The 27672-nt window shown below is 42.6% G+C and overlaps 1 protein-coding gene across 1 annotated transcript; it reads left to right on the top strand.

The window, feature by feature from the left end:
* Positions 1-148: 148 nt before the first annotated feature.
* Positions 149-27672, top strand: spen (spen family transcriptional repressor). The gene is made up of 15 exons (XM_088290104.1): positions 149-648; positions 3015-3335; positions 10150-10755; positions 14173-14330; positions 14418-14618; positions 14694-14845; positions 14938-15063; positions 15129-15242; positions 15311-15424; positions 15491-15591; positions 15683-23237; positions 23355-23663; positions 24543-24737; positions 24817-24975; positions 26251-27672. The coding sequence occupies exons 1-15, from the start codon at positions 566-568 to the stop codon at positions 26380-26382; spliced, it is 10326 nt and encodes a 3441-aa protein (XP_088146230.1). The 5' UTR covers positions 149-565; the 3' UTR covers positions 26383-27672.

Raw genomic sequence — 27672 nt, 5'->3', positions numbered from 1 at the left:
GTTTGGGTTATATACCGTTGCTGTAATGATGGGAGCCACCTAGAACATTTATTCAAGCAGCATCAGGAGGAGTGGCAGCTATTCTTACGCATGCGCACTCGCGTGTGATCTCATCGGGTGAAAGAGTAGGGGAGAGTAGTTCACACACGCACACACGTATTTACACACAAAGCCACGCCTGCGCCGTGCGCCTCTCATTGCAAACCCAAGTTTGCGCTGTTTCTTTTTAGGAAGCCCCATGCTTATTTCTCTCGCCACTCAAAGGTCGCGTTGTGCAAGGGACGCGCCTCCTCCACCTCCTCCTCCTCGTCACGGGAACGGCCCGCAGCGCGTTCACGAGGTGCAAGGTCGCGATTTAAACTGTGCAGTGTCAAAAGAGAGCGCGCAAGGCAGCTGGACAGGACAGCAACCCAAATGGTCTATATTGATGCACAACGAGGAGTCACTGGCATTGACATTGCACATCATTTCTTCTCCCGTTTACTGACATAGCTTAAGAGATCTGTATGGTCGCGCAGCAGCAACAGCAGCAGCACCACCACCACCACCAGCAGCAGCGCGCAGCATGGTTCGGGAAACCAGACATCTATGGGTGGGAAATTTACCGGAAAATGTGCGAGAGGAGAAAATCATCGAGCACTTTAAGCGGTGAGTAGAAACAAAGTCATTTTCCTTTTCCTTAATGCATCCTGCGCAGTCTGCTCCCTATCCCAATCAGCATCATCACCATCATGTTGCACACACTTGTTTCCATGTGCATGCTTGTCGATAGCCCCACCATTTTCCGAGCAGCCCACCTGTCCACCTGTCTGAAACGTTGTAAAAGAGAAAAAAAAACAACAACTTCCTTGTATGAACGCTGCTACTTGCTGCAACACTGGACCGTTGCTGAAAATTCACTGGGTGATTTTGTGTATTGGGATCTAGTGTCAGTTGTGTGAACGATTTTAAATATAATCAACATAGGTTAGTGATATGTGGTAGACGTCGCGTAGCCGCAATGTAATTTTGTGTTATTTCCCCCCCCCCTGCGAGCTGAATTTGATTGTACTGCAGCAAGACAAAACATTGCAACTCCCATACTCGCCCACAATCACGGCGGTTATCATCGCGACTATCGTTCCCCGGTATCGATTTTGGTGTAGTTGTTCAGAATGCATCTTCAGGAAATCTGAATTTGTCGTGCGCTTGTTTCCAAGCTGTCAATGAAATCACAGCGCGCCTCGCAGCTGCGTCCATATGTGCCCTCCCAAACGCCAAACCATCGCATATGTTTCTATGTTTCTCAGGTCGTCGTAGGCGTCGCCATAAAAGCTTAAATCACCCTCGACTCATAAAAGCACGACGCGTCCGTCTCCGTTGCTCAACGTGAACGCGAGCAATAAATGCAAACCTTTACGAGCGTGCGTGTGAATTGATGTGCGTCGTGCTCGCTGTTGCAATGGCGCAGGAGGAAGCTGCCTCCCTCCGCGGCTGCAGAGGTTCAACTCTGAGCGAGCCGAGGAAGGCAGCGTGCGTGCAGGTGAGTGTGTGTGCGTGAGAGAGATGTGATGGGGGAAGGCAGAATGAGTGAGCAAGTGTATAAAATGGCGTCGGGAGCTGTGCTGTGCGTTGTTGGGGGACATGCACATCCCAAAAATCTTTTGGCAGCATTGGTGATGGTGTAACCTTTTGAAATGATGTGGTCTGGATAAATTGATTTTTTTCCTCTCCCCCGTGAACGTAAACGTAACAATTGCTCGTTATATCGAAATTGATTTATGTATTGTAGTCATTCCTCTTCATGTTGAACATTTACATTTTTTAGTGGCTTAGTTTGAATAGCGCCATGTGAGACAACCCAATTTTCACCCCACATCAACTAATCCTTCTATTTCTTCTCCTGAGTTCGATTTCAGAAAAAGGGACACAAATTCCCTAAATAAACTTCAATTATTTACATGATAGTTTTTTTTCCATGTAACATTTTTTTTTATTTTAGCAATTTGCCAGCCCCCAGAATTGCAGCCCTGCACAACCACCATTGTACAAAAAATAGCACTTCTGCATCAAGAAATGCTTCACATAGTTAAATTGAAGTAAAATTGTGCATTTTACAAATATTATGTTTGGGTGGGGTGTGACCCAAAAAATAAGTCTTGGTTACACATTTCAGAGTTGTTTGTTTAGAGTGGCAAAGCAGGGGATTCGTCAATAAAGGACCCCTGTAAATCACAGAAATATTCAAGTTAATTCCCTCTAATTTCCGTATGAGGACCGACTGCAGGGATGGGCAAACGTTTTGATCGGCGGGCCACAATGGGTTCTAAAATTTGACAGAAGGGCCGGACCAGGAGCAGATGGATGGAGTGTTTTGGTGACCTCACTTCATCAGGGAAAAACTATACATTTAATTTTAAATGAAAGTGAACAAACGCATTATAACAATATATACGTCTTTGAAAAACCACAGTATTTAGAAAATAAAACATGAACAAGGTTTATTCATTTAATTTTTTTCAAGTTCGGCGGGCCCGATTCAAACGTTTAATGGGCCGCATTTGGCCCCCGGGCCGTAGTTTGCTCTCGCCTGCCCTACTGTAAGAAGTATGTACAGGACATGTTACAACTCAGCATTTTCTTCACCCTCTGTATACTTGCATCTTATCATCCACCCAACATACTGTAACTCCTGCTTTACTGGTGACTTTTGCACTTCCCTGAAAGATGAGGGGCTGTGGGTTCCCCTTCATCGCTGCTCACAGCTTTTAATGTAGTTTTATTCATTTGTGTATTGGAGTGCGTGGGAAAAATTGTTTTGACATCCAGCAGCATCCACTACTGTTTTCTAAACCCATAAATATGATGTTACTTGATCCCATTAAAGCGAGTTATATCCCCATTCACCTATAAACTGTGACTATGCTTAAGAGAAATTTATGTGACATCAATTTGAGCGATTGGGATGTTTGTATTCTTTGCTCTTGGCTCATCAGTTTGTTTTTGCTGTTTTTTTTTTTGTTTTTTTTCTACAGATATGGACGCGTGGAGAGTGTCAAAGTCCTGCCTAAACGGGGTTCAGAGGGCGGAGTTGCGGCCTTTGTGGATTTTGTGGACATCAAAAGTGCTCAGAAGGCCCACAATGCTATCAACAAGATGGGGGACAGAGACCTGCGCACTGATTACAATGAACCGGGCACCATTCCTAGTGCCGCGAGGGGGCTGGACGATAGTCTGTCCTTAGGTTCGCGTGGCCGGGATGTATCAGGGTTCACGCGGGCGGCAGGGGGTGGCATGTATGGCCCCCCCACGTCGCTCCACAGCAGAGATGGACGCTATGAACGGAGACTAGACGGGTAAGTGGACACAGTTTCTATGACGGCAGGGGGAAGCGTGCTTTGTTAGTGAACGTCTCACCTCCAAGCGTCTTTCTAGCATGTTCACTGACGTGTAGGAGGATGTCATCGTACAGGGATTTCCCTCTAAAGTCAGCTCTTCTGGATGTATTGTAAAACGCAGACACTGCATTACTTGTTAACACCTTGCGACGAAGGGCGTACTCACATGAGGCAATGCGTGCCGTTCTTGCGCCCACTTGACACCTAAAATCTATTGCGTTTGGCGAGTTTGAGTGTGTACTTCCCCTCAGGCATGTTCGGTCATACACATGGGAAACAATGGGCGTGTCGCACAAGTGCAGTAATCCACTATTTGTCGGGGATAGTGGAAAAAAAATAGAATTGCCTATAGTTGAAACTGTAATTATATGACGCTGTGATCCCAAAACACCTAATCATTTCGATGTAAAAAAAAAAACTTCATACATGCAAACTTGGGGTGTTTTCAGAACCCGCACAAAATACAGTTCATGAATGCGCGGGGATTTACTGTACCGTAATGTAATCGATCCTGTCAGCGCATATTCAAAAGTGCCACCTTGCACAATAGAAATAAATATTCAGAGCAATCCACACCCAAGGTAATAAAATCCGCAGCACACGGCTTGAAGCAAGGCGTATGCAATAAACGTCCTCTTGTCCGTTATTTAGGACAACTGCCTCATTGTGTGATTAAAAAAAGAACCGGAGGACTTGAAATAATTTAAGTTTAAAACGAAAAGTCCATGGCACACTCGGTCACTCACGGCTCATACACGCACAATGTGCCGTGTTTGTCCCGCCAGTTATCCAAACCTTGCGCAACAGCAGTAAAAATGTAGGTTAAAAAAAACATTGTGATCTTCTCACTGGTAGTAATAAAGAAGACTTCAAATAAACGACAGTAATAATACTCCGTTGTATAATACAGTGCCTGAATGACAGAACGGGGCAATCACGGTTGTGTATCGCCTAATGTGAGTGCGCACGCTCTATCTGGTCGCCAATAGCGTAAATGGCGAGATTCGTTTTGTTAAATAGAAGCAACTTTGTCAGGTGGATATACAGTATCATTTGTGGAGGGTAAAAATTGGACATGGTACATTTTCCCAGGATTGTTGAAGATGGCTAAATGCAGGGCGGGCGCTAAAGAGAGAGTGGTCCAGCGACTGGGATTCCTCTCCTAATCTGGAGTTACACGGCTGGCCAGGTGGATTATGTCACCCTTTGACCCCATATAGTAAAAAAAAAAAACACTGTTTGATTTGGATGAGTCTCATCTTTTCATTTATTCACACTGGAGTCATGTGGATAAACTACTCAGGAAATATATCCCCCCGCTGCTGGATTAATACCTAAAGGATATTCTGTCCTGCCAAAGGTACGGGTTGATTTCATGGCGCCTTTTCATTTCTTTTATTTGGAATTGTCAGAGATGTGAGGGCATTACCATTTCAGACCTCTCTGCGACCACAAATACTCAAGTCACCTTAATTGATTTGGACGTTTATTACTCAAGGACTGATATGGATGATGTTTGCTGCCTGGGGAGTCTGGACTTCCTTACTGTTGGAGATAAAGTACCTGTGGAATACCTACTTTCTCTTGCATGGAACTATAAGTGTTGGATGAAAGCACAAACACTGTCACAACTTGACCCGTGTATGCAGATTTAAGCATGGACCGAGAACTAACGTGAAACCTTAGACGATGCATTTACGCCTCGCTGCAAGCAAATGACTACAAGAAGATGGATTACCATTGATCAGCAACTTTCACGTAAAACTGGAATGGACTGAATTGGACTGATGGTTCTCCTTGATGGAAATTGCAAGAGCTCACATACAAAGCGAACAAGTCCAGAACGGGAAGCTGGTCGTGATATAGTTGAAGATGGACACTTGGATGTTATGTAGTCACGGAGGACTGTCACACATGCCTGGATGGATATACGAACTCGAGTTGACTCATTCAAACATTTGGTATTCCCGAGCTTGGATCCATTTTGCATTCCAGCTCCTCTCAGGTCTCCTACCCTGAAGACGAGGATTACATTTTTTTTTTTTTCATATTAACCGCGTTGCTTCATTTTTTTACTCCCCCTCCACCACCCTCCACTCATCATTTTTGCCCACACAAAGTTCTATCTCCCTGTATTGTATTTGGAATTATAAGTCAAGTTACCACTTTCTCAAAAGGTTGGTATGTCCTGCCCTGCCTGTGTATTTTAGCTGTCCTCGCTAACCCCCGTAGTTTGCACCGCTGACTCTTTGATCTTCACACTAATGGCACTAGCTGCTTACCTTCTATTGTTTTCCTTTCACTTCCACTTTCCTTACCTGACCACCAGCGCTCATGACATAAAGGTATTGCAGGAGTCATGATCTCAAAGTGATTCCTTGTGTAGATCAGCCTCGTGTTTTCTGCTAACCAACTCTGAGGGATTAAATCCTTGATATGCTCCTATAGGAAATAATTGCATTAGAGCGTCAAACCATTATTAACTCATTCACTGCCAGCCAAATAAAAAAAAAAAAAAAGATTTTTGACATCTATAGCCGTCATTGGCAGTGAATGAGTTAACTGTACAATAAACTTTTTAATCCTATTAGCTGTCGCACGAGTTAAAAAAAAATAGTACCTTTTGATGTTTACTGATTGAGGTGTGTGAGCCACGCCGATGCACGATATGCCCTCATCTCATGTGATGTTTTGGGGCGGCTTTCGAAACATTGATTCAAATATAGCCAAACAATAATTGATGATGGAATTTGCTTTTATTGTCACATTCCTACTGATTGGTCCGTGATGTTTTGTTGTACAGCGGTCTACGAGCTCCGTTTAATGTCACTGTAAAGTGATAATAAAAATGTCTGATGGATTTGACATACCACATAGATGAGTGCTATTAACAAGCCTGCCAAATTTGAATGAATTCAAGGAAATCGTCAAGTATATGTAATCAGGCTTCCAAATGAAGAATTGAAACATTCCCACAGCTTTCAGATGATGTAAGAGTGTCTGCTGAATGCACTAAAAACATTACCCACTTGAATTTAAAATGTTTAAAGACGTTTTACCAACACTTCCCGAAATGTTTGAGCCACAAAAATATATCCGCTTTAAGCCTCAGGCCCCTGAAATCTACAATATCCCACGAGTCGTCACGGAGCTTTTCCAATGACGGTGTTGTAGCTGCTAGCTAGTTTGTGTTAAGCTCGCGGGAAGGCGAGGTGGAGGAGGACCCAAAGATGCGGGGAAGCTGGGGCCAAGGGTAACGTAAAGGGAGATTTATTAGCAAAACAAAACCGAAAGGCAAACTATGAGCTGTAAACGTGAACGTGAACGAGAGCAACGAGCATTAGCATGAGGACAAAGCAACGCAAGGGCACAGTGATGTCCGAAGATAGGGAAATGCACCGACGCCGAAACGTCGGCACGGGGTGATTAAATAGTCCAGTCATTAGGGGAGCAGATGGGAATCAGGTGTGTGAGGCTAACGGGAAACAGGTGCGTGGCTAGTGGGGAACGAGTGCTGAGGGGAACGCCCCCACTCAGCTGACAGAGGGTAAACAAAACAAAGACAAGGCCTGGGAGAGTGAAAATAATAACAAAGAACCTGACATGACCGACACGGGTCATGACAGTTTGTGGGCTAACAGTTTTACTGACATTATGAATCAGTTTTGGGTTCGTCCAATAAGTAACCACCTCAACTCATTTTTTTTTTGTCATGACTGGGTCCACGTAACACACGTCAGGGAAAGTTAACTTTTTATTAAACACAACGGCGTACTTTACTCACGCAGTCTGTTGCTCTTACTGTCATTTGAGAACGTTCTTCTTGATAGTTAAAAACCCTGCTATGCTTTGTGTTTCAATGTATTACAGTCGCCTGAATAACAGAGCGCGTAACACTTGGGAAATTAGATAACTCTGAGCTATAAATGATGGCATCCAAGATAGACATAGCTTTCTCGCCAACTGTAGGGTGTAGTTGTAGAAATAGTTCTTGTATTAAAACTCAAATAACTCAACAATTGTGCTGTACAGCCGCTGATGGAATGAAGGCACTTAGAACTTATAGCAGAGGACGGGCTGGCTCATGCCATAAAGCCCAAGTGCACACCTGTACTTCGTTTTAGCAGTTGCGGGCCGTCAAGACCTTCTCTGCTGGCCTAATATAATGACGTTGCACGTTTTCAATAATTATCTTCAAACAAATATGATTTATGTAGAAACACATTTCTAAAGTCACTTTATAGCAGTGGTCCCCAACCACCGGGCCGCGGGCCGGTACCAGGCTGCGTGCCACTTTGGCCCGGCCTGCTCTACTTCCGGTTTGTTTGTTATTCAAGACTGAAAAATATTTTATTTGGAAAAGTGACCGACTTCTATCCGTTACAATCAGTTACATCGATCTATAATGGACTCTTGACGCATGCCGAGATTGTCTCGGTCGCTAATATTAAACGCCGAAGCTAGCAAAATGAGTAAAAAAAAAAACAGATTATATACAAAGCCTGCTCTGCACAATATGCGGAAAGCGGTTCTCTATAAAGCATTATGATGAGTTATATACGTTCATACACTTCTTCTGTGGTGAATTATATTGCCGTATTTCAGATGGACGCTGCTAATATAGTTACATAAAAATTTGGCTTCATGTTATTGTCATGTCTACAAAATACTCAAGTTTTTGTGTTGCTTGTTCACGCACGTTCTAGTTGTTCTGTGGTGTTTGTTGCGTTTTCAGAGTGACCATATTAAGGATCATAAAAAGACACAGAGGATTTGCATTTGTTGTTGTAGCATTTTATTAGTCAGCCAACAGCACCGGCCAACCCCAGACCCGCGGTTGCCAGTCCACAAAATGTATGAACTTATAGGCACCTGTCTGTGGCAAAAAATGAGATTGTGGGCTTTAATTACTAATTTGATATTCTGGCATTTATCATATCTATTTTTTGAGCTACTTTTCAAGTATATTTTTGATAGTATTCCAGGACATTTATGTTTTATGATTTAAAATATAGGAAACATGCATTTATAATGCAAGATTGTATTGCAGACCGATCTGCAATAGGTGAAAAACCGATAATGTATTGAAAGTCGTCTACGTATTTTTGGATCTGTGTACACGCATGTTGCTTCGGGGAGCCGTGTGACCTTTCTGTGTGTGCCTGGGGACTCCTAGTAGCAATGTCTTCCAAATAAGAGCCATAGTGTGCGTTCTTCAAGTTGTTTGTTTGCTTAATGGCAACTTATAATGTTAAAGGGAACTAGTGGAAATTATCAATGATACGACTCTAGTGAGGCTAAGCGGTACGGATGATGAGTTACGGTAATTGGAAACTTAAAAAAAAAAAAAGGTATTTTATCACCCACAGGGCAGCAACAAATTCAAACAAAGTACAACATTATTCACAGGCATAATCTCTCTCTCCTCTGAAAAATGACTAATACTGTACTAGAGTTGAGTTTGGCACCTCTGCCTGTTCGCCTTCCTTTTTTTTCCATGCTGCATGTCTTTCAGTAGTGCTGCCCAGCATGTTGCGGCACAACGTGGTACTACACTGAAGCCGTGCATCTGGAAATTCAGATTTGCTTTTTATAATGTAACTAAAAACCCATAAACGATTTGTTAAGAATCCACAATATAGAGTTGACCTGTGTAGCAGATTTCACTGTACTATTAAACAATATTTTCATATTTATGCAATGTTTTAGCCATCAAATTGCTGTAGTGTATTTAAAAAAATGTTGAATTAGTAGTGCAATCATAATATGAAATGTTTAACTGTGATGAAGTAATGTAGCACAAACTGCTGTCCTTGCGGCTCTGTACAATGTGATTAAAATCACATTTAAAAATCACCACAAATCAGCAGTTAGAATTTAGGCCCGAATTTACGAAGATCCCAGCTCGCGGGTGCTAAATTGTGTGTTCAAGCTACAGATTATGTGCATTTATAGTGGGCGTGTTGCACGTGATCTGTTGAAATTGCGAACGTTTACGTAGCTCCCAATATAAATTTGGTCGAGGACCGAAACGTAAAATAGTTTGAAATAATGGACTTGGTAGTGTAATTGGTTGACGAACAAACATCAGTGAGTTAGAGAAAAAGTTATCAATTGCTCTGATCAATGTTTGAGGTTTGATAAATTGGCAATGCGCATACTAAATTGATTTGTGTATAACCTCTGAACTTGCGGTGCAGTTCATTTGCCAGATATTATCCTTAATGTGCCTGCTTAGTAGATCACCTTTCACTTCTGTCATGCGTATGTGCAGTTACGTTTGCACCAGTTTTTGCCCGTGCAAACCTTTTTGTTTCTCATTTTCTGATGTCGCGCACCTCCCTGGTACACGGAGTTGTCTTTCTTTGTTTCTTCTTTTGTTTCAAAACACACAAAAAAAAAAAAAATATATATATATATATATAGTAGTTCTGCTTGTACATTTTATAAAACCAACAACAAAATATTGGGAAACACTGGCATTGTCAACTGACAACTAATCAATCGTCAAATTAATCAATTAATTGTTTTGGGGAATCATTTAATCGTTTAGGGAACTTTTTATTTTTTTTTTTTAAATAGTCCAACTTGGAATTTCATCCTCCGAGCTCTGACCGCTGACCTCAAATTGTGCGACACAACAAACAAAAGGGTGATCTCAGACAGCCTTGTGCCAGGTTTCTAACACAAATGATTAAAAAAAAGCTTGGTTTTGTCTCAAAGATATTACATACAGCTGATTTTTCTCCCCCTCTTGTTTTTTCTTTTTTAGGACTGCTGAAAGTCGTGAGCGGCCGTACGACCACGGTGCTTATGCTCACCACGAGCGTCAAGGAAGCAGCTTCGAACGCCAACGGCACTATGACACAGACTACTATTCGAGAGAAAGAACTCTTAGCTCATCTGGGAATGGTTCCGGTACGTCCATGGGAAGCAGTACAAGTCTCTCCTCTGGAGTCGGCGGCATCGTTAACGCTGTTGCCGGCAACACCGGCACAAGTGGAGCGGCAGGGGTCGCCACAGGGGGAAGTGGAGGCTCTACATCCAGCGGGGTTAGCTTCTACCGCTCCCACAGCAGGAGTCCGTGTCGCTTTGAGACACCAGAGTCTCGTTACGAATCTCGGAACCGGGAAGCCTTTACTTTGGCCAGTGTGGTTCACAGGGACCTTTACCGAGAGGACAGGGCACGACGCAGCGAGCGGTCATTTCAGCACAGTCGCAGCCGCTCTCCACACTCGGCGCATTCGCGAAACCCTTCTCCCCAGAGGCTCGCAAGCCAGGCCAGTCGGCCTCCGCGCTCCCACAGCGTCTCGGGTTCTCGCAGCCGCTCCTCCAGTTCAGACTCGGTCAGCAGCACCAGCAGCAGCACGAGTGGAAGGTAAGACAAGAGTTTTTATTCTTTTTTTCCATTTTTTTTTTTACTTTAAATTTAGTCTTATGGGAGTGTTCATTGTTGTGCTTTTTCAATGCCCGGTGGTGGCTGTCGAGATTGATTGAGTCTGCACCAAGTTTTCGACTACAGGATGGTTAACTGAATTTAAGAGGGCTTGAGTGCTCTTGGTGGCGGCTCGGTTGAGCTTTGAAGAGAGGAATGATGACCGTAATGAAGCACTTGACTTGGGAACTGGAGGGTTGAGGCTATGAATCTCGCTGAAGTTGGGAGCTGCCCGGAAATCTCCACATTTCTTGGCCTACCTACGTCTTCATTGGAATGTAACTGAAAAACGCAAGTGTAGGTTACCCGGGTTAGGATTTCAATCAAGGGTTAGAATTTCAAAACATGGTCTCGTCAGGGTTTCAAGACACTGTCAGTGTGTCTGTGTCCTGGTGTAAAATTAGTGTTTCAAACTACTGTTAGGGTTTTCCTATTTGGGTTTCAAATTCAGGGGGGATCCATTTAAAAAATGAGACAACAACGTATAACAAAGCTATGCAGTGGTCCAACACAGATTTGTGGCTCGGCAATTACCCATTTGTGGACCTTATACCTAATTAGTCGCGGACACCCCTGCTTATTTGCATTATTTTAAAAAAACTCACTCCCCTGTGTATTTGCGTTTTTTTCACAATTTTTTCTTTTTTCTTTTTTTTTTTTGGAGCATGAGCAATTTCTTTTTCGCAATTCACAGTTGGGCCCAGTCTCTAACAAATGCTGGCTAATGTGTGCAGTATCATACTAATTCATTTCTGGTTATGGGACCATTTGTGCATGCTTACTGTGTAGCTGTTTTAATATTTTATCTCTAGTAGCCTGTGAAGCAGTTCTAATCAGCTAGACTGCTGTTCCTCCTAAGCACATATTCTGGTATTTCTCGACCATACATTTCATGATACCTTAGCGGAGCGCATGGCTTCACCGTTTTCTTTTTTGATGCTCGGTGTGCCGCATGCTCAGTTTCTCACCCTTTAGTGAGATCAAAATTTGTCAGAAGCGTTACTTGTTCGTCACCTTGGAGGCGAGGCTTGGTACCTCAAAAGAGCGGCTCTGCACCGTGCAAGGACAGTGGTTTGCCGTGCTAGCTATCTGGCCGCAGCTTGAAGCGCCAAGAATTCTCACGGTTGCTCCCGAAGAAAGGGTGATGACTGTTGCACATGGATGCACAATATTTGAAGCCATTTTAACACTGAGGCAGATTATAACGATAATGGTTGGTCGAGTCCAAATCAATACCCTTGGCCAAATGTATACAGTCTAGCGTATGATGACATACTTTTGTCTAAACTTTATAGTTTTTTAACATACATTTGTTCATATTTCATTTGTTTTAGGTTTGCCTAGTGTTACGAATTTTAGTTACAAGACAGCTTTGGTTATGCCACAGCTTGAGTAACTTTTTATTTATTTTTTTTAATGTGAGCTACGGATGCGCTTATTTATTGAACAGGACAAACAGTCAAACACAGAAATACAAATTGAGCACACTTGCATGGAGCTGCCATAGGCCAAAACGCACTCCAAGACATTCAGATGCAGACTTGTTTTCTGGCGTGAATTGCATGGTCGTCTGTGGACATTGCAAACGGGTTAGAGCGACACATGTGGTCAGATGAGGTAGTGCAATTGGGGTATTTTCAGGAGACGCCTGTTCTATCATTTTCTCACTGCGTACCTCTGTGGTAATGTGCCCCCCAACCCCCTTGCGTGAGATCCAGTTGAAACTGGAAATTTCTAGCCAGTGCTGGCTGCCTGCCCACTCCCACAGGCCAGGCTCCGTCAGTCAGTAGCACTTCCGGGAGTGTCTGAGCACAGAAGGAGAAAGGGAGGGCAAGGGAGAAAAAGAGCAATGAGAGAGGCTGGCATGGGGATGCTTTGAGGAAAATGAGGCAGCCATGATTTTTAAGACACACTGTTCCATTTTATCCCTTCACGGTGTGAGGAAGTGGCTGACAAATCAGAATTTGAATCACGACTGCATTTATTTATTCTCACTGTGCACAGTATAATAATCTGTGGTTGCGACTATGTGGTTGCGACTACGTGGTGCCCTGACATAAAGCATTTTCCGCTAATGCACTAACATGAAATGAAATAAGAAAAACAATATGGTATGAATAATGCATAAATGCACTAATGGCCGAGAGTAGTAAGCAGTTATTGCCCGTTATGTGACAGGATGGAATTCCACAGAAGCACAAATACTGCGTTTTAACTTGTATTTCACCACTCTCAGTCTGTCTGAGCGTAGCGAGACCTGTAAATGAGCATGAGAGAAATGTGAGATGCTTTACATTTTTCTTATCACGCACTGCTTTTTAGATGTGAAATGTAAATTATGGGCAGCATTTTTCAGTAGTTATAGAAATGTAATGCCTTCATTTGCATGTTTATTTTGCTCAGACCAGCCATGTTGAAAAGTATCTTGAATGTGAATTGAAAAAAAAAAAAGACAACATTATTGTCCTTTGAAGGACGTATGACTAGAGGGAAATCAATATTTAGCTGCTTTTCATTTGAAGCATTTGGAAATGTACATATATCAAAAGCATTCATACCGAATATGATTAGAATACTTCTCTGATTGTCTGGGAGAAATTGCGCAGTCTTACTGCCCAATAGTGCTGCATGCTGCGTCCACCCACTTGCATATATTGTACAGTCACAGAACAGCAAGTGAAGTCCTACACTATATAGAGTACATTTGTGTTGCATAGAAAGACACCTTTGAGGGTGGAAGTACAGTGGCCATGAAGTAGGAACAAAATAACATCATGAACAAATTGACAAACTCAGTGCTAGTGGTGGATATTTCTGTTAAATCAATGTTCAGAGGTGTATATGACCTAGGTCAGGCATGGGCAAACTACGGCCCGGGGGCCACATGCGGCCCGTTAAACGTTTTATTCCGGCCCGCCAAACTTGAAAAAAAAATTAAATAAATAAACCTTGTTATTGTTTTATTTTCTAAATACTGTGGTTTTTCAAAGACATATATATTGTTGTAATGCTTTTGTTCACTTTCATTTCAAATTAAATGTATTTTTTTTTCTCCGATGAGGTGAGGTTTCCAAAACGCTCCATCCATCGTCTCCTGGTTCGGCCCCTCTGTCAAATTTTAGAACCCATATTGGCCTGCCAATCAAAAAGTTTGCCCACCCCTGACCTAGGTGGAACAGTAACTGCTATCTAAGTTTGTGTGTTTGTCTAGCGAAATGTAATTGAATTGACATTATGTACATTGTTCAATTTTGAAAGCAAAGTGGTGAGTTAGTGATTAGCTGTTACATTTTGCATTGTAGTAAGCGGTTACAAATGAGCCAGGCTATGTTCCTACGGTGTTATTTTTTTTGGCCCCAGTGATTCCAGCAGTAGTTCAAGTGATGAGTCGCCAGCGCGCTCCGTGCAGTCAGCCGCTGTTCCAGCACCATCAGCACTTCCTTTATCATCTCTTGACAAGGAGGAACCACGTAAAAGCTTCGGCATCAAGGTCCAAAATCTTCCTGTACGCTCTACCGGTGAGTTGCTGTTGCCTGACAAATAAAAAAAGCCTGTTTATTTTTTTCAGTACACATACTGAAAGGTGCTCTTTGTCTTCACTGCAGATACAAGTCTTAAAGACGGCTTGTTTCATGAGTTTAAAAAACATGGAAAAGTCACATCTGTACAAATTCACGGCGCTTCAGAAGAGCGCTATGGACTTGTCTTTTTCCGGCAGCAAGAAGACCAAGAAAAAGCTCTCGGAGCGTCCAAAGGGAAGCTTTTTTTTGGAATGCAAATTGATGTCACTGCCTGGAATGGTCCTGGTATGTTGTGATCTTGCAGTCTGGTGTGCAATTTATTGATGAAACACTCAGCTAACAAGGGATACCCATTTCCAGAGACTGAAAGTGAGAACGAGTTCCGGCCCTTGGATGAAAGGATAGATGAGTTTCATCCAAAGGCGACAAGGACATTGTTCATTGGGAACTTGGAGAAGACCACCACATATCACGATCTTCTCAGCATCTTTCAACGCTTTGGAGAAATTGTGGTATTTTTTTTTTAAACACTTTGAACTTTGCACCATGTTTGACAGTATATTGCTCACTAACAGGATCGTTTTATTTTATACCGCCCATAAAGGATATCGACATCAAGAAAGTGAACGGAGCCCCCCAATATGCCTTTCTGCAATACTGTGACATTGCAAGTGTCTGCAAAGCCATAAAAAAGATGGATGGGGAGTACCTTGGAAACAATAGACTTAAAGTAAGAATACAATTTCGTGAGAAAGCCAATCAGCATGGAGATTATAAAAAGGTTTTATTTTTCAGCTCGGCTTTGGAAAGAGTATGCCTACAACTTGTGTTTGGCTGGATGGGTTAGCATCAAACACAACCGAACAGTTTCTTACCCGACACTTCTGCCGCTACGGGCATGTTGTCAAGGTGGGTGGACTTATAATTGTACTTTGCCCTTGGGCATGTGATAAGTTTGTCTTCTTTGTGTACTGCAGGTTGTATTTGACAGGATGAAAGGAATGGCCCTTATCTTGTATAACAACATTGAATATGCTCAGGCCGCCGTCAAGGACACAAAGGGATGGAAGATAGGAGGCACTAAAATAAAGGTAAGCCTGCTCTATGTCCGATTACCTTTAAAATAGTCATTGAAACTGTCTACTTGTTTCCAATAGGTGGATTTTGCCAATCAGGAGAGTCAAATGGCTTTCTATCGTTCAATGCAAGCATCTGGCCAGGATATTAGAGATTTTTATGACATTCTTTCTGAAAGGAGGTTTGTTTACATCTTTCATCTTAAATGAAGACGATCATTGGCTCCTATTTTGTATTATGTCAGTGGCAATATTTATGCCGTGTCTCTGCAGGGATGATCGACGCTCTCAATATGAGTTTCAAGTGGAGAGACCTTATTACGAAAATGTACGCACACCAGGAACATATGCAGAAGATCCTCGCCGTAAATACACAAGCAGAAGTCGCGAGTTCTACGCGGAATGGGATCCATATCAAGGAGATTACTATGAAACGCAGTACTATGAAGACACCCGGGAGTATCGAGAATACCGAGCCGATCCTTACGAGCAGGATATTCGTAAATACAGTTATTTGCAGCGAGAACGCGAGAGGGAGAGGGAGCGCTTCGAGACTGATCGCGGACGTGACCATGGGAGGAGAACCATTGAGCGGAGCCAAAGCCCAACTCTTGTTGCCGCGCGTCGTCCTCCGACCCCCATCGCATCCCCTTCAATCTCTGAAAGGATAGCGAGTGACTCCGACCGCCGAATATGTTGCCCGTCTTCTGAAAGAAGTGGTAGCTGCAGTTCAGTCTCCCCTCCCCGATTTGAAAAACTTGACAAGACGCGCACAGAACGGTATAATAAAATCAATAAATTTGAAAAGGGTATTTGTGAAGTTGAAAAGGTCCATCTGGTTGAGAAAGAGAAGCGGCCTGGACGTAATGAACGTGGAGATAAGGATAAAAGTGAGAGACAGCGACTTAAGAAGCTCAAAGTAACTTCACCAATCATCCAAAGATGTGATGCCGAGCCTGAACCTGATAGAGACGTTAGCCCAGAGTCTTCGCTTCAAAGTAAAAATGGTAAACTCCCAAAAGATAGCCCAAGTCGAGGCAAGTTGGATCTTCTACCTTGTGTGGTGCAGTTAACGCGTGTGAAAGAAGAAGAAGGAAAACTGATTTCTCATGAAAAACAAATATTGAGGGGTGGCAATGACAGTCCTCGAGTGGTATCACCTTCAGCTGACCAAAGAAGTCCTCTGTTCCGTACAGAGTCATTAAAAGGAAGTGGCAAGGGGCCCAGAGAAAGAAACGTGCAGAGTTCAGTGGAACATATTGACACAGATATCAAAATAAAGTCCAAAAAACATGGAAAATCAGAAATTGGTTTCGACAGTGGTGTTTCAGTTGATTTTGATCGCTTGGCTGCCAGAAAACGGCGTTTTGAAGATTCGGGCAAAAATGATCAACAGAAGAGAATTAGTGAAGACGACCTTGGTAGATCTGTCCTTCATAAGCCCTGGAATAATAAGGACTCTGATTTCCATAAGAATGTTTTCATAAAAAAGATGCACAAAAGGGAACACAAAGATAAATCTTTGCGGACATTTTCACTCAATAGTCCTAACGAGGGACTAGACTCTGAAACCAACTCCATAAGCCTTCCGCTGCCATCCCAGCACGCACTGCCAGGTGAATCTTCCGAAGAATTAGACTCCCCCTTCCTGAAGATGAAATTAGTGGGTCCCGTAAGTGAAAATAGCTCCAGTCTCACAAAGACAAGTGATGGCATACTTGATTTTGATGAAATAAAAGAACAGAGAGTTTTGTGTGACAAGGACCAAAGTGGAAGGAATTGTAGAGACTCTGAAGATGAGGAACAGTTTGTGCACTTTGGCCATACTAATACCTTTACAAAACCCAAAACTGAACAGAGTCAATGGTTGCGAGCCAAACTTTGTGATCTTGAGAAGAGTGACAAGGGTGACACACCTCGCGATGGAACTCAAGACTTTGGAATGGATTTTGCCTTGCATGATATTAGAAAGTCAAACCAGGACATCAACAATGATGACTTCTCTTTATGTAAAAGAAACAAAATGGATAATATCACCTCAAAAAGCGAGAAAAGCTTTGTAACTTGTCATGTAACACCCTCGACAGCTCCCGTTTCTTTAACAAAAGAAGAGGAAACCACCCATCTTTCTATCTCAGTCGAAAACACCGAAACAAAATCATCTCTGGCAAAAGAACACATTCCACATGCACAGTTGTTGAAAAGTAATACGGTCCTGAAACCAAGACATTTTCCAACACTCGAGAGCAAGCAGGAAAAGCTAAAGGCATCATTTCTTGGAGGCAATGAGGACTTTATGTTTAGTTGGCTAAAAAGGGTTTCCTCTGATTCTCCAAAAATGGAACTGACTTTCCAAAGTGAAAGTGCTGATAAATTTGAAGGTCAGGATTTGGAACCGGGGGAAGTACAGTCTGATTCTGATGATGATGGAGAAAGAAAACACCTCTCTCACAAATCCAGTAGTTCTGTGTCTTATATCCTCAGGGAACATGACGAGAGGATGACAGATCTGAAAATCTGTGGCTCATTGGAAAAGAATAAATTTTACTCATTCGCACTAGACAAAACTATCACACCTGATACAAAAGCGCTTCTCGAAAGAGCCAAGACACTTTACTCTTCCCGAGAAGACAACTGGTCCTTTCTTCCTTCTCGCTTCCCAACCACACACAGGTGCTCAGATAAAAACAAGGTGGAATTAGCACCCCGACCAATTCCTTCTTGGTATATGAAGAAGAAGAAGATTCGCACAAGCTCGGCTGAAAATCTGCAAGGCAAAAAAGACGAACTTAAGCCTCAAGACCAAGAACGTCAGGAACTATTTGCCTCCCGCTTCCTTCACAGCTCAATTTTTGAACAGGATTCTCGCCGTTTGCAGCACCTTGAACGCAAAGAACAACATTCTGAAATGGGACTTGATAAGAATTTTTCTCAGCCAGGTGATCCTGAAGTACTGACAGAATGTGAAGATGGTGATATTCCAGCGGAGCCCATTGTGCTGTTCCACAGCCGTTTTTTGGAGCTACAACAACAAAAAGACAAGGACATTTGTTCACTTGATCCAGAGATGGATTCAGTTGTGGTGGAGATTAAACATAATTACGTGCCAGGTTGTGATGATGTGCTGTCTGATAAAATGGCAACCACACGAATGAAGGTGGATGAAAAATCAGTCAGCCCTCATTTGACCAGATCTGCTACCCCAACTGTTCCATGCCTAAAAGAAATGTCATCCCCCGAAAACAAAGACATTTTAATAGATAAACATGTGCCTTCTCGACAAGAAGATAGTGTAGAGGCAGTACTTGATATCGCTCCCTCGCCTCCCCTTTTGAAAGACCCAAAACTTATAGCCCATGAACCGAATATAAGCCCCGCACCCATACTTTCAGAGGAAGAAAATGAAGTAGAAGCAAAAACAGACGTAATTGAGCCCAAAGCAGAAATTGGTGACAATTTGCCAATCGAACACAATCATCCGGTGGAAGATGAGCCTCCAACTTCAGGGAGTTCTGGGGTCAGTTTTGAACTAGAGAATACAGAGTTTACATGCTCTGAGTATACAAAAATAAAAGATGAACTTGACCACAAGGCACAAATTCCGAAAACACAGCATTTTGAGGAATCTAAAAGACCAGAGATGGTCCATGAAATATGTATGCCAGAGCTACAGGTTAAAAGTAAACCAGTACCAAAAAAGAGACAACCTAAAAATAAAAGAGCAAAACCACACAAGATATTGCGCGCATCACAGGCTGCCAGAAACGCTAATGATAAACCTGCAACACGAAAGAGTGAACGCATTGATCGAGAGAAACTCAAAAGGGGCTCATCTCCACGAACAGAAGCGCCAAAAGAATCGTTAGAGTGCAAAATTCCACCAAAGTCCCCTATTCATGCATCAAATTCTGAACAAAATCTTGAATCTGGTTTGGTTCATGGCAGAACACGTCGTAGAAACGTCCGATCAGTCTATGCCACCGTATGTGAAGAAGAGCAGTCCGGCAAAGAGGCAGTAGACCCATCACGAACAATCCGTAAACGTGCTGCAGATAAAGAACTCATACAGCAAGATGTTCAAATTCCATCGACCAATCCTAGGCGAGGGCGCCCTCCAAAAAGAGGTATCAAACGACTTGACCATATTTTGCCTGCAAAAGGATATGCGCAGAAAACAACAGATGCTAACACAGAGATTGGAGATACCTCGACCGCACCGGAAGTTGTGAAATCATCTGAGGCATGGCGCTCTCCTCGAAAGATTCAGCAAACGCCACTAGCTGTATCAACACTGGTTAACAAAAAAGGAAGCAGACTCGACAAACAGTCTGAAGGCGGTACAGTTCTAGTTGAGCTAACAGATATGGGAGGTTGTGATGAATCAGAGCTAAAACCCGAAGCAGATTCCGACCTAACTGAAAAGTTATCTGTCACAAACTCACAAACGCTCGAAGAGGAACATGACACAGCCCTTGCGTCAACTGAAGGGGATATTGAGAACCCAGGTGTAACACTCCCAAAGAGCAAAGTGGCTGAAACGAGTGTCAAAATGAAAAAACAAAGGTTCAAACGAAATACCAAGCAGTTTACTGAAGATAAGTCCCACACGTTGAGAAATCTTGAAATCCGTGTAAGTGTTGATGATGTCAAAGGTTTGCTCCGTTCTGAAAATGACCCTGACTCATTTCCAGTCAGTATTAAGAAAACCAAGGCGCTAGTTAAGTCTGAAGAATCAATATCAATATGCCTTGCCAAAGAATCAAAGGCACTTGATGTGAAAATCACAGAAGATGCAGAATCTGAGCCAGAGCTTCCTGTTCACCCAGCTGCTGTTCTTCTTGCGCATCAAATGGAACTAGAGCAGGCAGTTGAAAATATAGCCAAACTTACAGAGCAACCTCCTCGGCTGTATAAGGAGCCACCTATAGGACGAGTGCCCACAGTACCTACTGTCGTGTCACAGTCTCAAACTGAGGTTGAAGAGGAAAAGCGAGCTAACCCATCAAGTGAAACAGAACTTGCAGCTGCTATTGATTCCATCACAGCTGAAGAATTGTGTGCAGATGCAGAAGGGTTCACGGCGACTCCCACTTTTGGCGCTCTTATTCCCACTCCTGATTCATTGCTGTCCGTTAACACCAGTGAGAGCATGGTAACTGAAACTGTTCTTGCTGCAGACTCAGAGGATGGTCTTTTGACATCAAGTCCGAAGGGTCTAATCGCAGAATCTAAGAATACTGCAGATTCCCCAGTGGCCAATACACCTAGGAAAACTGGCAAAGTTAGACCCAAAACCCAGAAAAAGTCAAGAGGTCGTAAATGTGCCATAAATAAGAAGAATGAAGATGTTGTGCGTCCGGAGCCTCCCCCTTTCAAGCTACCCGAGTCAATCCCAGAGGATCCTGAAATCATAAATTCCAAAGCTGCCGTTATTACAACCGGAACCACTAAAGTAGGATCAGTGGTAACTGCTGTTGCGACCTGTAGGCACGATGTCACGAGCTCGACGACTTTGGGCACACCCAAAGAGGCAGAACAACCAGAAGTTGAACAGCCTGTACCTAAAGAATCTGCCTTTCATTCAGATTCAAGCGTCATCTCCCATGACAAAAAACATTCACAAGGATCAGAGTCATATACATCTAGTCTTACGCCTTCCCCTGCCCGTCCACCACTTGTATCCCAGTCAGGTATACCTTTATTACGACCTGCTAAACTTTTGCCCAACTGGCCTACGAGAACTGAAGAAAGTAGAATCTTTGTAAGCCCCCCATGTCATGTGACAGTGGTAACCTCGACTGTACCAGCATCGACTTCGCTAGGACCCTCTTCAATCAATCCCCCAATGCCCCCTAATACTAAGGCTTCTGATCTCCCTCCAAGTTCCAGTACTTTAAGAAAAATTCTAATGGAACCTAAATATGTGTCTGCATCAAATGGCAATTCTTTTCCGACCACTATGGTGACAACTACTACGTCCGATCATTTCCACATGTCAGACAATGAAAATACCTCTGTGGCTTTGGGTCCAAGGCATGTGGACGATAAATTGTCTTTACTCCCTCAGTCTATACATCACAAATGTAAACCACTGGCAGAGTCCCTCAGAAATTGTGGTGAGAACACCCAACCTACTGTAATCTCCCCTGCTACCTCTGTAATAAGTCGCATTCCGATACCTTACGATACAGACGAGACGCCACGAATTTCCCTTAGCAGCAGAAGCATGTGTCCTTCTTTGGCAAAACCAAAATTTAAAGCAAATTCTAATGAAAATCATCGATACCACGGCCTTGATATTGTTCAAGATGAAACGAGAGGACGCTCTGTTTTCGAGAGCACTTCACGTTCCATTCCTGGTCTTAGAGTAAATACATCAGAGGGTGTTGTTGTTCTGAGTTATTCAGGTCAGAAAACAGAAGGCCCCCACAGAATGAGAGCCAAAATAAGTCAAATCCCGCAAGCCAGTGCGGGGGACATGGACTTTCAACAAGTTATGCCGAAATCTCAGACAAAGCAAGACCCGATAATCCCCTTATCTCAGTTTCCCGGCACTAAAGTACCCCCATCTCCATCGCCTTATGGGCGCACGGGGGTTCTCTTGACCAACCAGTCTTATAACTCTCAACCTGTCATTTCCTGTACTAAGCAGGATAACCGTGGATGTGACAAGCCTGAAGTTTTATATCATACAGCATCACAAGGAAGTGTGGTTAAGATTTTTCAACAGCCAGTCTCTGCTGCTCCAGTCCTAATGTACAATCAAGCTGTCATACAACAGCAGCATGTTAAGAAACTGGGAACGGAGGTACTACCCCCTAAATCAATTCAGCAGTCTAACCTCAGCCCTATCAAGAGCCCTCCACACCCCTCACTGTCTGGATCATGCATTAGCTCCGGTCCTAGCACGCCGACCGATCGCTCGGCTCTGCAACCAAAACAAGACCCCCAGTCCTCACAAACGGGTGTTCTCTCACCTTCACGTCTTGTAAAAGCGTGTGGTCCTAGCAATTCGCCAGTAGGAACCTCAGTAGTCATGCCTCATGGCTTGTCATCCAGATCCAATTTCAATGCTGCTATGCACCACCCGCACTCGGAACAGTCCTCTGTCATCATGCAACCTCACAGTGTCACCCATTCAGTGACACACGAAGCAAGGGTGAACGCTTCTCAGATGCCTGCGATTAGCTATGGAAGACGAAGTAACTCTCTGTCCTCTCCTCTGCCAGCACCGGCACAACACTCGGGCATATCTCAGTCGATTGTCATCAGGCAGTCTCATTCAACTCCGCAGGGGTCACTGTCTACCAGTGGTGGTGTCAGCAAGGTAACTGACGAGGAACACAGACCTTTTAACCAAGCCCTTAGCAGAGCCTCATTACCACAGCTGCAATCGGATGTCATGTTGCTTCACAATGATCGTGGAGGACTCCACGCTAGTTTAAATCTGGACCAGTACAGAGGCGTACACCAGAGCATGCTCGCACATCAACAGCTGGGAGAGCAACAGGCCACTTTGGAAACAAGATTGTCACACAACTCTGAGAACGGAACCAGTAACAGTAACATCTCTGTGAGGAAGAATGCTGAACTTTCAGGAAAAGAATCCTTCAAAGCGCCGGAAGGACAGCTGATCCATTCTCCGAGTAGTGAAACTAGAATCAGGACAGTTCACACATCTAGCCCTGTCATGGTTTCTCCTCACACTCATGGCATCCAGCTGCCTCATACTGGAGGCGTGGCCTCCTTTCAAGTCTATCGTGACCCGAGGGGTTTCCCTCCCCAATTAACTGGACATCCTTCATCAGGAAGGAGCACATCTTCACAGGTAAATAAAATGTTTTTACTGCTGACAATTTTCTGAATTAAATTGCATCCTCTACCACCACCAAAATCCATGAATACTATAAATACTAATGATGTTGATTTATGTCCTTCTAATCAGATTCCCTCAGAACCTGAACTGAGTCACCTCTGTAAAATGCCTCAGTCTCTCAAGCCCGAGAGTCCCCACCTACGCCATTCTACCTCTTCTCGAATGCCAAGGGAGGGAGTCTCACCCTCGTACCAGTCTCCGATGACCACCCCAATGGGCCTGACTCTCAAGCCAGATCAGTCACCACAGAAAGGCCCTCCAGCTTTTTTGACAACACCTCTGCCTGCGGTACCCTCCTCAACGTCATTTCAGCCACGACCTGATGCCAAGTCAGATCATTCAGGACACCGCTCCATTGACATGGTGCAGCTTTTGACGGTGCGAATTATACACACATGCAACAGTGTTTGACGTCTAATTTGTTCATATCTCAATTAGAAGGTGTAAAGTAGGGGCCTTCAATCCTGTTCTCCGAAGCAGCTATCCTGCCTGTTTTCTGTCTCTGACTGCTGCAACATACCTGATTCGAATGATCAAGATCGTGATTAGCTTTTTCAGACCTTGCTGATTATCTGATCATTTATATAAAGTCTGTTGCAGTCGGGAGAGATGGAAAAGGGGCAGGACAGAGGCCCGCAAGGAACAGGATTAGGGACCCCTGGCATAAAGAATGCGAGACAGGCATACAGCCACACACCGAGACTCAACTCCCTCAAAACATGACTTTAAACTTCAGAGAGCGAGATAGGTGCATGTGGACCTGTCGCAGCCCTTTATAATTTGATAAAGAAATCCAGTGCGAACTTGAGTCCAATGGACAAGATCACAGATTTCTTGTCATCGTTTCAGTATGTTGCTGAGTTTTTAAGAAAAAATGTGACTGATTTTTAATATCAGTTATTAAATTTTAGGCTCAAATTTAAAAAAAAAAACTTGTCTTGACTGCCTGTGGTGGCAAACAATTTAATATATCTGTATTAATGTTTAATACCAAACTTCAAGGTCTCGTGAACCGTACCAAATATATAAATTAAATTTAATTCTATGGCCCATTTTCACATTTTGTATTTTTGATCTTAGCCTGAAATTGAAATGTGAAAAATTGGGCTTTTTTTTTTTTTACCTTGGAATTAGGACCCGGAAAAATGTCCTTCATGCGATAAAACACACGTTGGTTTCTGTAATTCATTCATTGTAATTAACATTTAAAATTCTCTGTCTCATTGGAAAATCAAATAAAATGTTGTCTTCATACAGAAATATCCCATCATGTGGCAAGGTCTTTTGGCACTGAAGAACGAGCAGGCGGCTGTCCAGCTGCACTTCGTTTCTGGCAACACTTTATTGGCGCAGCGCTCACTGCCACCACTAGAGGGCGGTCCGCTTCTTCGCATTGTTCAGAGAATGAGGCTGGAAGCGTCTCAGCTCGACAGTGTCGCTCGACGGATGACTGTAAGACCATTTGGGCTAAAACATGCGGAAGAATAAAACTTACGACATATATTGATTCAACTTCTTTCATCAATGGCAGGTGGAGAATGATTACTGTTTGCTCCTGGCGCTGCCATGTGGTCGAGACCAGGATGACGTCCTAAGTCAAACGCAAGCCTTGAAAAGTGGCTTCATCACCTACCTTCAGGCGAAGCAGGCAGCTGGCATCATCAATGTGCCCAATCCTGGTTCCAATCAGGTCTGTTAAACCCTAAACCCTAAATAAATCTAATCATTTCATTACTAACCACTGTGCCGTAGCACTTCAGTGAGATCATCAAGTGTGCCGTGTAGAAAAATGGGTAACACTTTATAATAAGCACACACTAATAAGCATTAGTTAAGCATTTGTACATAGTGAAGTCGTCATTTATAAAGCATGTTTTTGACATGAATAATCATTTGAATATAGTTTTTAAATAGCTTGTTGAAAATTGTTGCCAATCATTATTTTGCATTTTACACTATACATTCTTTTTCTGATATCCAACTGCAGTTTAGAGTATGTCGTTTCACACTGAATGATTCAGCAGTTTTTAATGCAATGTGAATCTCAGCATTACCTTTGTTCTGTCCATACCATTTTTCTAAGTGGCAAGTGAAAACATTTTGAATTAAGTCATATTGATGAGGAATTTTCAAGCTATATGCAAATGATTATTCATGTCAGAAACATGCTTTGTAAATGATCACTTCAGTATATGCTAATGCTTATTAGTGTGTACTTACCGTATTTTCCGGACTATTTTTTTCCCTATATTTTCAACCATGCGGCTAATACAACAATGCAGCTTTTCTGTGGATTTTTCTTTCGCCGGTAGGGGCGCTCTATAGTTCATAAAATATGCTAAATAAATCTCTATTTTTTTCTCTTTTCCCTTGGGTCTGGTCTGCTTTAATTAGCAAAGTTATTGCCGTGTTAAAAAAAGCACTGTTTTAACAATCCGTTTATGTATCATTATGTGCATTTGCAGTACAAAATCGTTCTGTATATCCAGTAAACAACTCATTTTTTATTTTTTTCAACATAGAACATGAGAAAACTGCAGTTTATAGCCTGGTGCGGCTTGTACATCTGTTTTGTTTTTTTGTTTTTTTTTCCTCCCCTAACAAGGAGTTGCTGTGGCTTATATCCATATGCGCCTTATAATCTGGAAAATACGGTATTATAAAGTGCTACAGAAAAACGTCTTGCCACGTTGGAATTTTGCAAAGGTGTTCTAATGTCAATAAGCAAGTCATGAGTTGCTCAGAAAAAGTATCAAATCCTGACGGCCTCACGTCTGTGTAAATAATACTTGAAAGTGTAAAGTGACTCATAGGGTAAACTGTAAATTTAATATTGCGCCCAAACTTTTGGCTGCGTGGTGTACTTTCAGTGACATTGTTCCAGTGTAAAATAGCAACCTTGGTTGGCCTTATACCCCGTTCTTTTAAATATGACTTCTCAATATGTTCACGTTTGCATTTCCAGCCCGCCTATGTGGTGCAGATTTTCCCACCGTGTGACTTCTCTGAGAGCCACCTGTCCCACCTGGCCCCAGACCTTCTAAACAGCATCTCCACCATTTCACCTCACCTCATGATCGTCATTGCCTCCGTTTGATTTGATTAGATTTTTTTCTAAAGCAAAGCCAGCAACACCAGCTGTTTTTTTCTAAACTGGAATTGCCTCCTATTTTTTTATGAAAATCTCAATTAAGCATTTAAGCAATTATTTTTCTTTCCCCACTATTTTGGTTTACTTCACCAAGTCCTTAATTCACTCAATGGCGTTGAAGTCCAAAAATGTTACTTTTGAAGTACAGGACGTTTCTAAGAGCATTTCTGCTTAAATATTTCAATGTTGCCATGTTTTGGAGGCATTGAGAAGGCTGTGGACTCTTTTGGAGATTCTTGGGTTATTTTTCTCTACATCAAAGCGATTGTGATTTTTTTTTTTTTTAAGAGAGATGTGAGGAGTCATTGCACTATGTATAAGAAAACAATGTGAAGTCTGTACAGATTTGAGTGTAAAATGATACATATTATGGTATAACCCAGATATCAAGAATCATTTTAGTCCGCTGCTTTTGCTCCATGGCCAAGTTGAGAGTTGTACAGTTTACATTGAAAAGTTAGTTTGCAGCGTCTTTTGCGGGCCATTGTGCAACTGTAAATATGATACATAGTTCAAGACTGATGCAATGTGGAGAGACCAAGTGAATTTATTATTATTTTACCGATGGATCCTCAAATGTTTTCAATGTGTTCTTCCGACATTTGACAAAAAGGTGTCATCCACAATTTTATTTTTCAATTCTGTGCCAAAATGTTTGTGCTTTACGTAAAACAGAAAAAAAAATCATAATCTATTTTAATATGACTTTGTATTTTCATTCCTTTTTGTGGATGAATGTTGGGAATGTTATTTCATCTTTTTGTTTTTGTGCGCTGCTGATTTGGTCCCTTACTGCCCCAAGCTGTGTCATGACAGATGTGCAACGAATGTGACTTGAACTAGCCATCATGCCGCTATTGGATGTGTTTGTTATCGTCTGTCCCATGTGGATTTGTCTTTTTGAAGCAAAGCTGTAAATATTTCCATGTGTCCTCCGTGTGCGCTCATATTTCTCCGTGTAGTTATCGTCTTGAGGAAAGGGATTCTTGTGTGAAACCGATGCTGAAAGTAAATCACGCTTGTCAGTCTTGTTTGATGACTGCAAGCTCAATACTATCAAATATGTTGAAGGCACTTATCATGTTTTGATAAATTAGAAGAAGAAAAAAACAGTGATTGATACAAAAACTGTCTTAATTTGGGTGTATTTTGCTGCTCCTCCATGAGGACATTTTTAACTGTAAAATAATTTTGTTGTTTAACTTCTGAAGATCATTAAATGGTCCATGACTCTGA

The sequence above is a fragment of the Idiotropiscis lumnitzeri genome, chromosome 3 (assembly GCF_059441095.1).
Source record: "Idiotropiscis lumnitzeri isolate Australia: NSW breed Sydney's pygmy pipehorse chromosome 3, RoL_Ilum_1.0, whole genome shotgun sequence".
NCBI classification, from domain to species: domain Eukaryota; kingdom Metazoa; phylum Chordata; class Actinopteri; order Syngnathiformes; family Syngnathidae; genus Idiotropiscis; species Idiotropiscis lumnitzeri.
Note: the sequence above shows the minus strand (reverse complement) of the source record. Positions and strands in the feature narration are given on the sequence as shown.

Bases quoted from the DNA above. Each gene is read 5' to 3' on its own strand.
- spen (XM_088290104.1), top strand. From the start codon at position 566: ATGGTTCGGGAAACCAGACATCTATGGGTGGGAAATTTACCGGAAAAT. The intron at 23,664-24,542 runs GTGCGAATTATA...GTCTTCATACAG, and splicing joins ACATGGTGCAGCTTTTGACG to AAATATCCCATCATGTGGCA. The intron at 24,976-26,250 runs GTCTGTTAAACC...TTGCATTTCCAG, and splicing joins CCAATCCTGGTTCCAATCAG to CCCGCCTATGTGGTGCAGAT.